General features: G+C 36.2%; 2 protein-coding genes and 1 pseudogene across 2 annotated transcripts; 1 reads left to right on the forward strand and 2 right to left on the reverse strand.

Annotated features, from left to right (window-relative positions):
• The first annotated feature begins 3638 nt into the window (after positions 1–3638).
• Positions 3639–7086, forward strand: LOC106306386 (glycine--tRNA ligase 1, mitochondrial-like). The gene is made up of 9 exons (XM_013742987.1): positions 3639–4176; positions 4545–4927; positions 5007–5124; positions 5237–5431; positions 5518–5742; positions 5825–5884; positions 5964–6044; positions 6127–6532; positions 6627–7086. Exons 1-9 carry the CDS (start codon positions 3700–3702, stop codon positions 6863–6865), a joined length of 2184 nt encoding a protein of 727 aa, XP_013598441.1. The 5' UTR covers positions 3639–3699; the 3' UTR covers positions 6866–7086.
• Positions 7087–8693: 1607 nt separating this feature from the next.
• Positions 8694–10376, reverse strand: LOC106304804 (probable WRKY transcription factor 71). Its single transcript, XM_013741196.1, has 3 exons — positions 10009–10376; positions 9538–9684; positions 8694–9186 (listed from the first exon to the last, which is right to left on the reverse strand). Exons 1-3 carry the CDS (start codon positions 10341–10343, stop codon positions 8814–8816), a joined length of 855 nt encoding a protein of 284 aa, XP_013596650.1. The 5' UTR covers positions 10344–10376; the 3' UTR covers positions 8694–8813.
• Positions 10377–13843: 3467 nt separating this feature from the next.
• LOC106302703 lies at positions 13844–15194 on the reverse strand (annotated as a pseudogene).
• Positions 15195–15960: the final 766 nt, after the last annotated feature.

The raw sequence follows: 15960 nt of genomic DNA on the forward strand, positions 1-15960 counted from the left end.
CAGGATGAATCACTTTGTAAGAAGCTTGATTTAGATACATAAAGTGGTGGAGAGTCACCAGGAAGTTGAATAAATTATAAGTTTGAGAAATGTAAAGTATAATCTGAGTTTAGAAGAGAATATGAGATAGATTAAGGTAGAATGGGAGATTATGAGACTAATGGAGAATCATTGTGAAATGTGTAGAGAGATTTAGTGATTAGAACTGTCTAATGTTATTAATGATGAGCTCACAACTTATATAGGTCCATACACATTAGGGTTTCGAAATCATAAGGATAAGAAAGCATGTAGAGTCAAAGATGAGCTGGTGCTTTAGTTTGAATCGGCCAATGATAGTCTCCACACGTTTGAAGCATCTTCTTGATCCAAGACTAGATGCTCTTCCTTTCCAGCTCTTGCCAGCCTGTCCTAGCTGTCAAGCCGCGCCTCCCTTATCCTCTCCAACGTTCGGATAAGGCTTTGGTCAAGTGTAACTTCAAGTCGGTCCATGTAAGTTACCCAGATAGTTACTTGGCCGCTTTTACCTTTGTACGGCCAATGGTACGGCCTATCCGTCCGTACCATCCCTATCAGCTCATTCCTCCTCTTAACTCCTTGCTCTCTCTTTATGTTCTCAACTCCTTTGTGTCTTTACCTCAAATGCCTCAACTCATCTCAACACTTTATTGCATTACCTTATTAGTTTTTAGTTCATACCATCTTTAAAACCAGATTGCATTTAGCTTAAGAATGAACTTGCATTCCCTTTGCTTTAGAATCACCTAGGATTGGTTCGACAATCTTTTATACTACAACATTTGATTAGGAGCCTTGAAAACTCCTAACATCAGTAATCAACCTAACACATTCACTAGAGTATGAAATGAACTACCGAAGTGATGTATAAGTATAACAATATTAAGAATCTATGGACTAAAAATAAAAATAAAACAAAACGGATGAGAAGCCTGTACATAACGAAAGCAGCGAATCTTAGACCATGATTAACCAGGGTTCTTAGGGTGTGGTTCTTAGCTTCGATTAAGAACTGTTTCTTAACTTTTAACTAAGAAAAGCTAAGAACCGGCTCTTAAATAAGAGATATAAGAGCCGGTTCTTAGCCGAAAAGTGTAAAAAAAAAAACAAAAAAGTGTCAAATCATTAGTTAAAAATCTCAAATTAAGAGTTCGGGTTAATCATGCTCTTGCTAAGTTACTAGTAGGTGAGGGAGAGGTTGGTACTAACCAACTAGAGCTCAAAATTAATAAGGCTTTACTTTTTAAAAAATGTTTATAATTATAATGGGCTTACATTACAACTGACATAAGTGTTGAAACATTTGTCAAAATAAGAATATGAAACGAAGGTTTGACTTTTTAAAAAATGGATGACAATTAATGCTTATAATTATAAGATCACCATTATCGGTTAGGTTGTTAAAAGGAAATTCTTGTCAGAAAAATATTAATATTATAATATAATTTTTGTTTTTAATTAAAATTTATTTTTTTATAAATATTTAGACAAACAAAGAAATGACACATGTCCTTTACAGTGTTGTAACCGGTTCTTAATGTAGTACTTTAAAAAAAATTTATCTTTGTCTCTCTCCAATTTTTTACTTTTTTTTTCTTTTTTAAAAATTAGTTAGAACCCACTAAAATATACCGATGGACATGCTCTAATGGGCTTGGATTACATCTTAGTGGAGAGATTTTGTGGGGGTTACTTTAGCACATCAACTACTTTGGTTTAATGATTAAGAATTGGTTCGACAATCTTTTATACTACAACATTTGATTAGGAGCCTTGAAAACTCCTAACATCAGTAATCAACCTAACACATTCACTAGAGTATGAAATGAACTACCGAAGTGATGTATAAGTATAACAATATTAAGAATCTATGGACTAAAACCCTAGTATAACAATATTAAGAATCATATTTACTTCCTTATTAAAACCCTAGTTTTCTCTCTGGCCCGCAACCCTAGGCGCCGTTTCATAGCAATGGTCATTGACGCCGGCGGCGGCTCGGCTCGCCGGCGTCACCGCTTCCCCTCCTCACACTCTGTTCTCCTCGTCTCCATGTACCTCGTCTTGCTCTCTGTTTTGATTCCGGTGGCCCCTCCACCGAGAATTTCTCACTCACCATCAAGCACATGCTTGAAGTCCATCGTCTCTTCCGCCAGTCGCTCCTCCTCTCGTCATAGTTCCGTCCTGTCCTCCGCCACCACGTTTCAAACCTCAGCCACTAGTCCTATGCTTCCCCCAGATCTAGCGCCTCAGGGTTCAACCGCTCCCCTCATCATTGCCGTCTCTCCCACTTCTCCATCCCTCAGCACCGTGCCTCCTTGTACAAGCGGGGACACCAGGTCTACTCATCCCGAGCAGAGGCTCGCCAGATCTGGTCGTTTCTGTATCTCTAAAGCGCCTCCACCACTCCACACCGCCTCAGATCCCTTCACCGATGCCGTGACTCCATCCTGCTGCTCCGTATCTTATTTAGACTACACCGTACATCAATGTCGTTCCGATTTAGTCTCCTTCATCATCGCTGCGAACCTTCGCCGCTCTAGACGAGGAGGCGTCTCTCACTCGTGTAGCATCGCGTCTTTTTCAGTTCGGAGTCCAGATCCGGCCACCGCCTCCGTCTTCAACCTGCGCATCTCACCAACCCTCGTCAGCTTCCTTGCGGGCTTTGATAATGATGTATTTGCATCTGTCATTGAGCCAACACTGCGTCAACGCCAAGTACTCTATAGAGATAAGCTTTTCCGAGTAGACCTTTTGTCATCTCCACCAATTGCAAGGTTCTGTCCACTGCGTTTCAACCTCCTTCCTCACCTAGGAAGAGATATCGAAAAAGGTCAGTTCGCTCCTCCACTGCCATGTGCTCCCATTCCAACAAAGCGGAGGAACACTCCGAAGTATTGTGCAAGGAGACTCGACCGTTCCAAAACACTCTGCCTCTTACCCGACGTTACCTTAAACACGCTAAACCAGAACGAGTGCGATGTTAATATGCTCAGGTCTGTCTCGGTTACTAATTATTGGCTTCGACACGGTAATGTTGAGGTCCAAGGTTTTGACCCGAGTAAACTGTTGAGTTCGTCATCAAACTCTATTGTCCTAAGCGTCCCTAAGAAGGCGAAACTAGCTTTAGAGATTCACCTAGTCTCGTTGAGAAGCTTTGTTGAGTTCAGAACTGATCCTACCAACTTCAGTGCCAAATCAAGTCAGATAGGACTTCTTCTTGGTGTTGCCCAAAGTCTTGGAGCTTCTCACCAAAAGCTCTTGTCGCGCAACAGTCCAACTGCTTCTTATTGGTGTATCAACGTCGATTTCGACTATCAGTTGTTCTTGCGAACAATCGCCTTAGGGATTAAGGTGAAACTTCTCAAGGGGGTTTTTCATCTTGCTGAGCTTGACTCGCCTCTTATAGGCTTTATCCTTCTATGTTTCATACTGCTTTCTACTTTTGTTGTACCGTCGAGCATGTCTCCGGAATCATCTGCTTCAGTTGTAAACGTTGTTGCTCTTTGAGCTCTTTAATATAAGTCTCGTGTTACAAAAAAAAAAAAAAGAATTGAAGATAGATTTTCTTAAACCAGAAAATAAATCAGTTGAGCACAAAACCCACCGTCTCATCCCAAAGGTTAGCCATAATCTTTAAACCCTAGTCTACAGTGAGTGGAGGCAACACTTCATCATCGAATGCGCATTCTCTCCGCGTTTATACCACGCAGACAAATCCTCTCTCTTCGTCAATTCCAATCCAATTCAATCCGTCGCGAATCCATCTCCACGATCCACGCCTCAATGGACGCCACCGAACAATCTCTCCGTCAATCCCTCTCGGAGAAATCCTCCTCCATCGAAACCCAGGGTAACGCCGTACGCGCTCTCAAGGCCTCCCGCGCAGCGAAACCGGAGATCGACGCCGCCATCGACCTTCTCAACAAACTGAAGCTCGAGAAATCCGCCGTCGAGAAGCAGCTCCAATCGACCATCAGCAGCTCCGGAAACGGCTCGCTTAACCGCGAGGCGTTCCGGCAAGCCGTCGTCAATACTCTGGAGCGGCGTTTGTTCTACATCCCTTCGTTTAAGATCTACCGTGGTGTGGCTGGGCTCTTCGATTACGGTCCTCCTGGATGCGCCGTCAAGTCCAATGTTCTTAGCTTCTGGCGTCAAGTAAGGATCCAGTTCACGTTTCGTAGAGTAGAAATTGATCTTTGCTTAGCTTAGGGTAGGGTAGGCAGTGATTTCTGATCGGGTTCGGTTAGAGGTTTTGGTATCGATCGGTATTTTCTAATTTAGGATCGGTTTGGGTTTAATCGGTTTGGTTATTTGCATAAAAACCAATTCTAGTTTGGATCAGTTTTTTTTTTTTTTTTTTTTGTATCAAAACGTATGATAACGAAAGTAAGAAACAAATGTCTAAATATATCATTAAATATTTTAATTGTAATCCTGAGTTTTTAGGTTATTAAGAATATTAATATAAATAATATTGAAACTGATTTTGCTTTTATATGATGTTGATTTTGTTTTGTTAACAGCATTTCATTCTTGAGGAGAACATGCTTGAAGTTGATTGTCCATGTGTGACGCCAGAAGTTGTTCTCAAGGCATCTGGTCACGTTGACAAGTTCACTGATCTTATGGTCAAGGATGAGAAAACTGGGACGTGTTACCGTGCGGATCACTTGCTGAAAGACTACTGCACCGAGAAGCTGGAGAAAGATCTCACCATCTCTGCGGAGAAAGCTGCTGAATACAAGGATGTTCTTGCTGTTATGGAAGATTATTCCCCTGAAGAGCTTGGTGCTAAGATCAAAGAGTATGGGATCACTGCTCCAGACACCAAGAACCCACTATCGGATCCTTATCCCTTTAACTTGATGTTTCAAACATCCATTGGCCCATCTGGCTTGATTCCTGGGTGAGCATTCTTCATTTTATAATTATTGTTGAACTTTTTGTTTCCCTGAGTTCTTATCATGTTCCGTTTTCTGTATCAGTTACATGCGTCCTGAAACCGCACAAGGCATATTTGTGAATTTTAAGGACTTGTATTATTACAATGGAAGAAAGCTTCCCTTTGCTGCTGCTCAGATTGGTCAAGCCTTTAGAAATGAGGTGACTTTTCTTAAAGTTTTAACTACTTTGTTTGATATATTGGACGTTGTTTTTTATCTCAGTCTTTTTTTCTACTGTGTCTGGCTTCCAATAAGTAGTGTCTTGTTCGCAGATATCTCCTCGCCAAGGGCTTCTTAGAGTTCGTGAATTTACTCTGGCAGAGATTGAGCACTTTGTCGATCCTGAGAACAAGTCCCACCCTAAATTCTCTGATGTATCAAAGTTGGTGTTCCTCATGTTTCCAAGAGAAGAACAAATGTCTGGCCAATCTGCTAAAAAACTTTGCCTTGGCGAGGCTGTTGCCAAGGTCTCTACTTGTAATCTTACTATGCACTCTCACAGACTCCTCTCTTTATTATCTCTTATATTGATGTCTACAAATTGAACATGTAGGGAACTGTGAACAATGAAACTCTAGGGTACTTCATTGGAAGAGTGTATCTTTTCCTCACCCGCCTTGGGATAGACAAGGAACGGCTGCGTTTCCGTCAGCATCTTGCAAATGAAATGGCCCACTATGCAGCAGACTGTTGGGATGCTGAAATTGAGAGTTCATATGGATGGATTGAATGTGTTGGGATTGCAGATAGGTCTGCCTACGACCTACGTGCTCACTCGGTATGAAACTTACCTTTTAGTTTTCCTTTGGCAACCATTCAAAGTTACTAATGTTGATTGGGGATACTTTGTTGTATGGCAGGAAAAAAGTGGCGTTGCTCTTGTGGCTGAAGAGAAATATGCAGAGCCTAAAGAAGTAGAGGTATCTATTTATTCGAGTCTTAACATTTTCATTACTGTCTTTATAACTTTGTTATTAATATGTTTCTCTTTTCGTTCAGAAACTTGTGATTAATCCTGTGAAGAAAGAATTGGGTCTTGCATTCAAGGGAACTCAGAAGAATGTGGTTGAATCTTTGGAGGTACTGTTTTACTTAATGGTTTTTCTCTCTCATGGTATGAGTTTATATAACAAAGAACATGCTCTGGGTAATGTTTTGTCAGGCGATGAATGAGAAAGAAGCTATGGAGATGAAGGCAACCCTGGAATCCAAAGGGGAAGTGGAATTCTACGTGTGTACACTCGGGAAAAACGTGAGCATCAAGAAGAACATGGTGTCAATCTCAAAGGAGAAGAAGAAAGAGCACCAGCGGGTTTTCACACCGTCAGTGATTGAGCCATCATTTGGTATTGGTCGGATCATATATTGTCTGTACGAGCATTGCTTCAGCACAAGGCCAAGCAAAGCAGGTGACGAACAGTTGAACGTGTTCCGCTTCCCTCCTCTTGTGGCTCCCATCAAGTGCACGGTTTTCCCGCTGGTTCAGAACCAACAATTCGAGGAAGCAACCAAAGTTATCTCTAAGGAACTCACTTCTGTTGGCATCTCACATAAGATTGACATCACTGGTACGTGTTAAAAAAAAAACAGTTTTGAAGTTATTTAGAATTTTGAGATGGAGCAAAACCGAGTGTGAGATTTGCGTCTGTAAAATGAACACAGGTACATCGATAGGGAAAAGGTATGCGAGAACGGATGAGCTAGGAGTGCCGTTTGCAATAACAGTGGACTCGGATACATCGGTGACAATCAGAGAAAGAGACAGCAAAGACCAAGTCAGAGTTAGCTTGAAAGAGGCAGCCTCTGTGGTGAGCTCAGTCGCGGAGGGGAAGATGACATGGCAAGACGTGTGGGCAAGCTTCCCTCACCACTCTTCTGCTGCTGCAGACGAGCAGGAGTGATTAGTGTCCTCCAGTGATCATGAGTATAATTTAAAACCTATGTTTTGTGAAAATCGTTTGTTGGACCTGCCCATTTTTACGTTTTTATAATTACTATTCTCTCCTCGAACTTTCCGTTTTGCCTATGTGGTTTGGTTTCCTCGAAAAAAAACGTTGACTACTCTCTCAGAGGTGCATGAGGAAGACCCTCTAGTTGGAAGTCTTTGACTTTGTTAAGTAAATGTTCTTAGCTTGTGGAGTAAAAGCTAGTATCTTTCACATATATCTGCAAAATTCCGTAGACTAGATTGTCTCGGCTGTCAATTTACATTATTGATTTTATTGTATACGGCATTTTCATTCTTCAGGAGAAGATGCTAGAAGTTGATTGTTTAAATTAAATGTCACACCAGAGGTTTGTTCTCAAGACATCTGTTCATGTCATACGAACACTGGAACATGTTACCGTGCCAACCATTTGCACAAGGACTGATGCACCGAGACGCTGGATAAATATGTTACCATCTCTTCTGAGAAAATTGCTGAATTGAAAAATGTTATCGCTGTAATTTCATGCAACAATCATCGTTGTTGAGCTAGTTTCCGTTTCCTAATTAACCAGTCTCAAAGTTGTCATCATATTTCCTTGTGATTCAGTTACTTGCCGCCTGAAACTGCACAAGGCATATTTTTCAACTTTTATGAAATGTCGGTCTGAAACCTGCCTTTTATTTTTCTTTACATCAATTCATTCGATTAAACTTAAAGGGAAATTGCCATAAATACCACATTCATAGTAACAATTTTCATATTTACACTAACCATTTTTGCCATCACTTTTAATGAATGATAAAAGACACTTATATTCATAAAGTTAACTAATCTAGACTTAGGGTTTAGAGTTGAGGGGTGGAGTAGGATTTTTGGAATGTGAAATTTAAGATTCTAATAAATATATAAATAAATACTTAAAAAATATAAAAAAAGTTTTTAAAAATAGTTTCAAACATAATTTTCGATTTTCAAAAAAAAAATTGAAAAAAAATTTGAAAAAAAAATTCAAAAAAAAATTATAAAAATGTTCGAATTTGAAAAAGTATAACTCGAAAACATAATTTTTTTTGTATATATAAAAAATGATTTATTATATATATAGATAACAAGGGTATAAGAGTATTTTGCCATTTAATGAAAAAAATATTTTTGAAAATGTCTCTTTAGTGGTAGTAAAGATGAAAAGTGGTACCACAAAGTGGTAAACATAAAATTTCCCGAAAACTTAATTACTAAAGTAGATTGTCTCCACATTGTTGTATGGAAAAAAATGGCGTTGCTCTTGTGGCTTTAGAGAAATAACATGCAGAACCTAAAGAAGTAGATGTATCTATTTATTCGAACCTAAAGATGTTTCTATTTTGTTTGTCCTATTTGCTAAAAAAATTTCGTTTCAGTTAATGATGATTTTTTTGCTCAAATATCGCTCTTAATCGTACATAAAAATATTGTTGGGCTGAAGTAATTTATTTTGAAGCAAGTTGTTTTCGTTATCTTAACGAGTCAACAATTTCCCGCGTTTAGAAAACACACACAAATTAGAAACTTGTTGACCAATAATAATATCCAAAATGTTCAATGCAAGTGAAACTCAAATGAAATCATTCTCAGAATACACGAATAGCTTTTCCTTTTTGTTCTTCGTTTGATTTCTAACATCATTATGTAATAAACCACATAATACACCAAATAGTACAAATTATCCAGGTTTGAAGAGGAAAAGTTAAAACATAGAGATCTACACAAATCATCTCTTTAAAAAACCAAAATTTCAATTAATTAGAAGTAGGCTGTCCATGGAATAGATACACAAACATGTTTATATACAACAAACTAGGTTATTTATGCTTATATATAATGTGTGTATAAATACTAACACATGAAAAAGAAAGATCCAGGTCTCTAGTACTATCTCTCAAGATTCATGCTTCAAGAATTTTGAAGGAACAATGTCCTGAAGAAGACCACAGTCAACAACTTGTTGATGATTACTATAATTACTAGAGTCACCATGACGTTGTTGATACGTTACAGTTCCTGCTGATTGATAATTGACCGGATGTTGATTCTTCATGAGAAACTGTTGATGGTAACGTTTGAAGCTATGGAGGATACCACTTCCATGGTGGCCTAATAGATGCTCCCCGACCATGGGACCTCTTAACGTCGATGGGATTGGATGGTAGTGTTTTCCTTCGTAAGTTGTAATTACGATCGACGGATCTTGAAACGATCTCTCTACGCGTTTCTTCACGTTACACTTCTGCGCTGTGCACCTATAGTAACTCCTGAAAACGCATGCATAACTTTTACATACATATTATTGTGATGTATATACTTTAATATTACATGGACAAGTAAAATACTTCATCCATTTCATAATATAAGTTTTAGTTATAAGAACGTGGAAATTAAAAAATTATTATCATAAAAGCATAATTTAATATATAAAATAAATATAGTTCAACCAATTATAAAAGAGTTTGCAAAATTTGGTTGATTACACAATATTGAATAAAGAATAAACAAATACAGAAACAATTTATATTTTGAAACAGAAAATAATACTAAAACAACTAATATTATGCAATAGAAGACATAGTAAAATTAGAATATATTAATATAGTGAGGAAGTAAACCTTGGATAGGGGCTGTTCTTGACGGCTTTTTGTCCATATTTTCTCCATCTATAACCATCTTCAAGCTGATCCACCTCGCTTTTGGTCATAAAGGCAACCCTAGCTTCTCTTTCTTTCTTCTCTCCTTTCCCTTTTCCTTGTTTTGTCCTAACCATACTCATAATTCACAAAGCATGTTAGTCTCTAGGGTTACAAAGTTTAAACACCTAACCAGTTTATTGATCGTAATCAAGTAAATGTAAAAAAAAAAAAATCAAGTAAATGTAGATTTCCTGAAAATTTTACGTGATGAATTGACGACTAAAGACCGAATGTATAGGCTGAGTTTTGGTTCAAGAGATCTAGCTACCCGAACATAAAAGAACAACAAATTTGATAGTACGTGTCTGAAAGATTTTATTTGGCTCATAATCCACCCTTAAAGCACATTTTGATAAGGGGAAATGAAAAAAAAAGAAAGAAAAAACTCACAATTGCTTGGAGGTTTCACCAACACCATGTTGGTCTCCATCGTTGTGATTCTCCATTGGGCCACTCTTATCGCCCACGTTCTCTTTAGGGTCGGCTTCATTGGAGGAAGAAGAGACTATTGGAGAAATTGGAGTGAGGTTTAAGTAAGGGTAATTCACTATTTGGCCCATATTAGACGCTGAAATCGGTTGGCAAGGGTAATTATAAGGTGAGAACTTGAAGGCCTTCTCTAGTGAGTTATAATCCATTACTAGTGAGCTTTGTAAGCAGTCGGCTACGCTCGTGAAGATAACTTCATCTAAAGAAGTGTTCTTGTGGTCAACCTGATCATCCATTGAAGAAGAAGAGGAAGAGAATTGTTGTTTAAACTTATGTGGTAGGTTTCTATGTGGACTTTGGGTGATCAAGTCTAATAAATACAGGTCCATTCAACTTTACTTTATTTGCTTTGATGGTCTTTTAGCTTTGAATATTCAATTAATAATATATTTTTTAATTTTTTTAGAGCGTTACCTTTTTTGGAGAAAACAAATGTATCCACTGGCCTGTAAATTACTGAGTTTCAAAATCAAAACGAATCGACTATAGTGTTTGACCTCCAAGAAAACGTTTTAAGTTTTATATACAAAATAGAAATGTAATGTTCGTCCTAGGCTTGACGTTCGGCTCTTTGGGTCAGGTTAGGACCAGTTTTTTTTTCGCGTCCAGGTCATTCGAATCCTAGACATTCATATCTAACTAAAAACTTAGAAATTTTTGGTTCGGTTTAGGTCGATTCTGTTCAAATCCGAGTCGATCCGAGTCGGTTCTCATCTATAATTAAAATACCTATATAATACATGCAATTTTCGGATACGTAATGGGTCTTGATCTTTAGGACCCAAAATTCAAAAATATCCAAACCTCAACAAAATTTCTTCGAAATCCGTCATATTTGTCTATTTTCTTTTTGCAAAATAACCATGAAAATGATTATCAAAATTAAAAAAAATTTAAACTTTAAATTTGATATTTAAATTTTCATATTATTTTTAAATGTGACAAAATAACAATGAAAATACAAACAAAAAGATATTACAACTATCTTCGGATCTAGGTCCTATCGGCTCTAGTTCTTTTGGATATAAGAAATCCAACTAGATATTTGTAAATTTTCAATTCTTCAAATATTTTCGGGCCTATTCCGATTCGAGTCTTTGGATCCGGGTAAAATATTCATGCCTAGTTCGTTCACTCATATTCATTAATTTGGAGTACAATTTTCTAATACCACATGAAATTTGATGATTCTCCCACTTGATCAAATTCTAAAAGACGGCCAAATTTAATTTGAAACTCCTAATTAAATCCATGCATGTGATTCAACGTTTTAGCAAAAAATCTAGAAATTGTGATCCTAATTAAATCCATGTTTCTTAATTTTCTTGACGTTGTAGATATTTTCTGAAAAGTACTACTAGTTTTTTTTTAAACATTAAGTACTAGTAGGTTTAACTATTTTATAATGTGTAATGAAAATTTCCACCGATTATACTAGATTTCTAAATGTCTGTTAATTTATTTGTATATCAATCACATTTTGAAAATCTACTAGTGTTTGGTTAAAATAGACTGATATATCTAGTTTTAGTACTACTTGTGAAAGTGGTAGACCACTAATTTTTTTACAAATGGTATAACGAGTAAAATCCAAAATTTATACCGGCATGATAAATTCTACTATTACAAAAACGATTTATAACCAACTAGGTATGACCGATTTACACTCCGCAAGAATTGATCTTACCAAAACAAATATTTTTGCCTACAGAAATATTAAATATTGATCTAATTTGGAACTAAAATTTCTCCAAAATATGAAATCAAACAAATTTGAAAGAACCTAAGAGGGACAAATTGTTATTGGAAAGTTTAAAAGGGATAATCTTTGAAGACTTTACTGGGTATAAATATGTTAACAATATGTTTTTTGTCCATCTGTTAACAATATGTTTGTAAGTTTGAAAAGATAGGTTTGACCATTTCTAATTTGAAATTAATTAGCTAGAGGTATATTGAACAAAAAGTGGTTTCTATGAAGGAAATATTAAGCTATCTTTTCTCTCTCAATTCTATCTACCATACTATGCTTTACCATTATTATTATTATTATTATTATTATTATTATTGTTATTATTATTATTATTTTCTTTTGAAAATGCTTTACCATTATTAGTTTTAACTTTCAACTTTATGAATTTTATTTTAAGTATTTTTGTTTTATAAAATGGATAATATATTGATATGAAAACATATACATTGGTTGAGACGATGTATAGTCTTTCTTAGATTATATTACACAATTTACATGACGATTGGTGCTAAGACTATGTCATTATCATTAAAAATAGAAAAAATGAAAAAAGAAACTCGGTTGAAAAATATATGTTAAACTAGATATGAACATCACTATATAATCTAATGTATTATATAAATGGGTAGACTCAACTTAATATAATTCCTCCATCTGTCTAGCAAATTAAAACAGTTGGTGTCCTTTAAGAACGATGTATTAGAAACTATCAGTAATCTAGGTCTATGTGAATGCAGCATGATTGGTCTTCTAAAAGTTAGTTTACGTAGACTTTTTATGCATATACTTCCAACATCTTTGCACTGGTCAAAAGAAAGAAAGCTCTCTAGACGAATCATATACATTTTATATTCATATACACAAGTCATGTGAATGATTGACTAAAATCTCCGTTTTGCCTTTCTCTAGAGTCTACACCCTTTTGTATAAATTTTGGGTTTATTGAAATAAATAACCTCCATACAATTTTAAACAGGGGGTAATTATCCTTCCTTTGGAGTTGCATTATTGGTGTTGAATATTCAAAGTCAACTAAAGCCACTTGTATAGTCAACACCCTTCAAAGTAATAACTTCAATTTCTAGACTTATCCTGAGACTTACAAAAAATATCTTATCATATGTATAAGAAATCAAATCACAAAAATAATAACGAAAAATAAAAGTTATGAAGGCTGTTGACGATATATTATTTGAACTATGGACACATAAATATTATGAATGAATCGAGTTTCCAAATTAGCCATTTATGATTGCATGCTATGTTAGAAACATAAAAGTAAGGTGCGAAGAAGAGACGTGACGAGGTAGCTCACTTGGTAAAGATCCTGTGGGCCAATTGTCATGTTCATGGATTCGACGTCAGGCAGAGGCGAACTGCTCATTCTGTCACCAAATGCGGTATTGGGTGTTGGACCTTGTACCCAGCCCAGGTAAAGCCCTTCCGGGTGAAGTGGACCGCTGCCTAATCGGGTCCAGGGGAATGACCCACGTAAGTGGGAAACCCATGGATTATAAAAAAAAAAAAAAAAAAAAAAGGACGTGATGGAAAATGGCATCGTTGCTGGGTCAGCGAAGTCGTGCATGTCACGTACTCTTCCTTCCCTTGTGTCTTTGGTGGGTGACGATTATTTTTTTTCATGATTATTTTTTTGGTAAATTTTTTTTTTCATGATTACTATTAAATAACACCACAAGATAAACTCATATTTTATATATCTATCAAATAAAAATTTAATATCAATTTCTCTTTAACTTCAAAACTCGAAAATTAAATATCAATTTCTCTTTAACTTCAAAACTTGAATCATGTTTACCCATGAATTAATGGTTTGAAATCAATTTATATACAAACCACGATTAAATTTGATTTACTGTCAGGGGTGGACACAGTACAATGATACTGTTTAAAAAAATATTATTCTTTAAATACTACAAGTGTATTGAATTATTCTCCTTTAAAACTAGTCATAATGGAAAAAAGTCATTGTGCCCTCAGCTAATCAGAGCACCATTAACCTAGAGACTATTTAGAGTCTCTTAAATATTTTTAATAATAAATGTGGTTTAAGAGACTCCGCTAAAAAATGGTAACATTTAGGTGCTTCAATGCAAATCTATTAGTTAAGGGTTCTTTAAAAAAATTATTAAACAATTTTTTTTAAAAAAAAAATTATTAAATAAAACATAATAAAAGATAACATTTTAAACATTGAATTTTTAAATAAAAACATAAAAACAAAGATTAGTAAAATAAACGAGAATAATTTGAAAGAAGCATCCGAGTTTAGTTGTTGTCTTCATCACGTCCAAATTTGTGCCATATATGTTCAACAAAATCATCTTTCAGTTGTTGATGCATTTGTCTATCATGAATTCTAGTTCGAACACCCATCATATTGGCGATATTTGTATGGATATCTGTAGAATATGTGAGATCGACTTGTGAATTCCCGTTATCTTCTCCTTGTTGGAACTCTGAAACGTCAAATTGAGTGTACCCATCTCGTTCGTCTTCTACTATCATATTATGGAGTATGATACAAGCTCTCATAATCTTCCCAATTTTGACTTTATCCAAAGAAAGTGATGGATTTTTAACAATGGCAAAGTGAGCTTTCAAGACTACAAAAGCACGCTCGACTTCTTTTCGGACAGCTTCTTGATGTTGGACAAATAAAACTGCTTTCGGCCCTTGTGGTATTGGAATAGATTGGATAAAAGTTGCCTATTTCGGATAAATACAATCGGTAAGATAGTAAGCCAAATGATACTCTCTTCCGTTGACGGAGTAAGTGACTTGTGGAGCTTGACCTTTTATTATGTCATCAAAAACATGTGAGCGATCAAGAACATTGATATCATTTAAAGTACCTTGAAGTCCAAAAAATGCATGCCATATCCAGAGATCATATGAAGCAACCGCCTCTAAAACGATTGTTGGTTTACCCGAACCACGAAAAATATTGCCCTTTCCAAGCGGTGGGACAATTCTTCCACTCCCAATGCGTACAATCAATGCTTCCTATCATCCTGGGAAATCCACGATGCTCTCCAATATCAAGTAGACGTTGAAGATTAGCCGGTGTTGGTCTTCTTAGGTACTCATCACCGAACAAATAAATTATTCCTTCCACAAAATTCTGCAAACATGACAGAGTTGTAGTTTCACCGAGCCGGAGGTATTCGTCAACCGTATCAGCCGCACTACCATATGCCAAGACACGAATGGCTGCTGTGCACTTTTGGAGTGCTGAGAGACCAAGCCTTCCAAGACCATCTTTCTTTTGGTGAAAGAAGTAAACTTTGTTGGAGAGTCGATCAACAATGTGCATGAACAATTTCTTGTTCATTCTAAAACGTCGTCGGAAAAGAATTTCAGGATACGTTGGAGTTTCACTGAAATAATCATTCCATAAACGTACATTGCCTTCTTCACGATTTCTTTCGATATAAGCTCGTTTTTTTTGTTTTTTTCCTTTATTCTTCTTGATCACCATGAATCGTAAAACTCTCAAAGGCTTGATCAAAATGTTGATCAAAAAGCTCATCAAATGTATCATCAAATGATTCCTCTAATGTGGTTTGAGAAAAAGAAGCCATATATGGTGATTAAAGAGAGAAGATGAGTTGTTGATTTAAGAGAGAAAAAGAGAGAAAGCAAGAGTGATTAAAGAAATCGTGAAGATGGGTTGTTTATAAAACTTGTGATTAAAGATAGATAACAGAGAGAAGATGGGTTGTTTATGAAACTTGGGATTAAAGATAGAAAATAGAGAGAGAATATGGTTTTTTTATGAAACTTAGGATTAAAGATAGAAAATAAAGAGAGAAGATGGCTTTGGTGCTGTGATCAAAAATTTTGGTGTTGTGAAGATGAGTTTGGTGTTACAAGTCGAGAGAGTAAATGCGTTTGTTGCTGTTATATAGACACAAGTTTTTTGTGTTCGTTACATATAAAGTGCAAGTACATACAAGTCCGTGACATAAGATAAACGTACAAGTCTGTGACATAAGTCAGACATACACAAGAATACAAGTCATATAGACACAAGCTTTTTGTGTTTGTTACATAGAAAGTGCAAGTACAGAGTGCATGTG

The sequence above is a fragment of the Brassica oleracea genome, chromosome C7 (assembly GCF_000695525.1).
Source record: "Brassica oleracea var. oleracea cultivar TO1000 chromosome C7, BOL, whole genome shotgun sequence".
Classification (NCBI taxonomy): Eukaryota; Viridiplantae; Streptophyta; class Magnoliopsida; order Brassicales; family Brassicaceae; genus Brassica; species Brassica oleracea.

Bases quoted from the DNA above. Each gene is read 5' to 3' on its own strand.
- LOC106306386 (XM_013742987.1), top strand. From the start codon at position 3,700: ATGCGCATTCTCTCCGCGTTTATACCACGCAGACAAATCCTCTCTCTT. The intron at 4,177-4,544 runs GTAAGGATCCAG...TTTTGTTAACAG, and splicing joins TTCTTAGCTTCTGGCGTCAA to CATTTCATTCTTGAGGAGAA. The intron at 6,533-6,626 runs GTACGTGTTAAA...AAATGAACACAG, and splicing joins ACATAAGATTGACATCACTG to GTACATCGATAGGGAAAAGG.
- LOC106304804 (XM_013741196.1), bottom strand. From the start codon at position 10,343: ATGGATGATCAGGTTGACCACAAGAACACTTCTTTAGATGAAGTTATC. The intron at 9,685-10,008 runs GTGAGTTTTTTC...GAGTATGGTTAG, and splicing joins GGTGAAACCTCCAAGCAATT to GACAAAACAAGGAAAAGGGA. The intron at 9,187-9,537 runs GTTTACTTCCTC...ATGCGTTTTCAG, and splicing joins AAGAACAGCCCCTATCCAAG to GAGTTACTATAGGTGCACAG.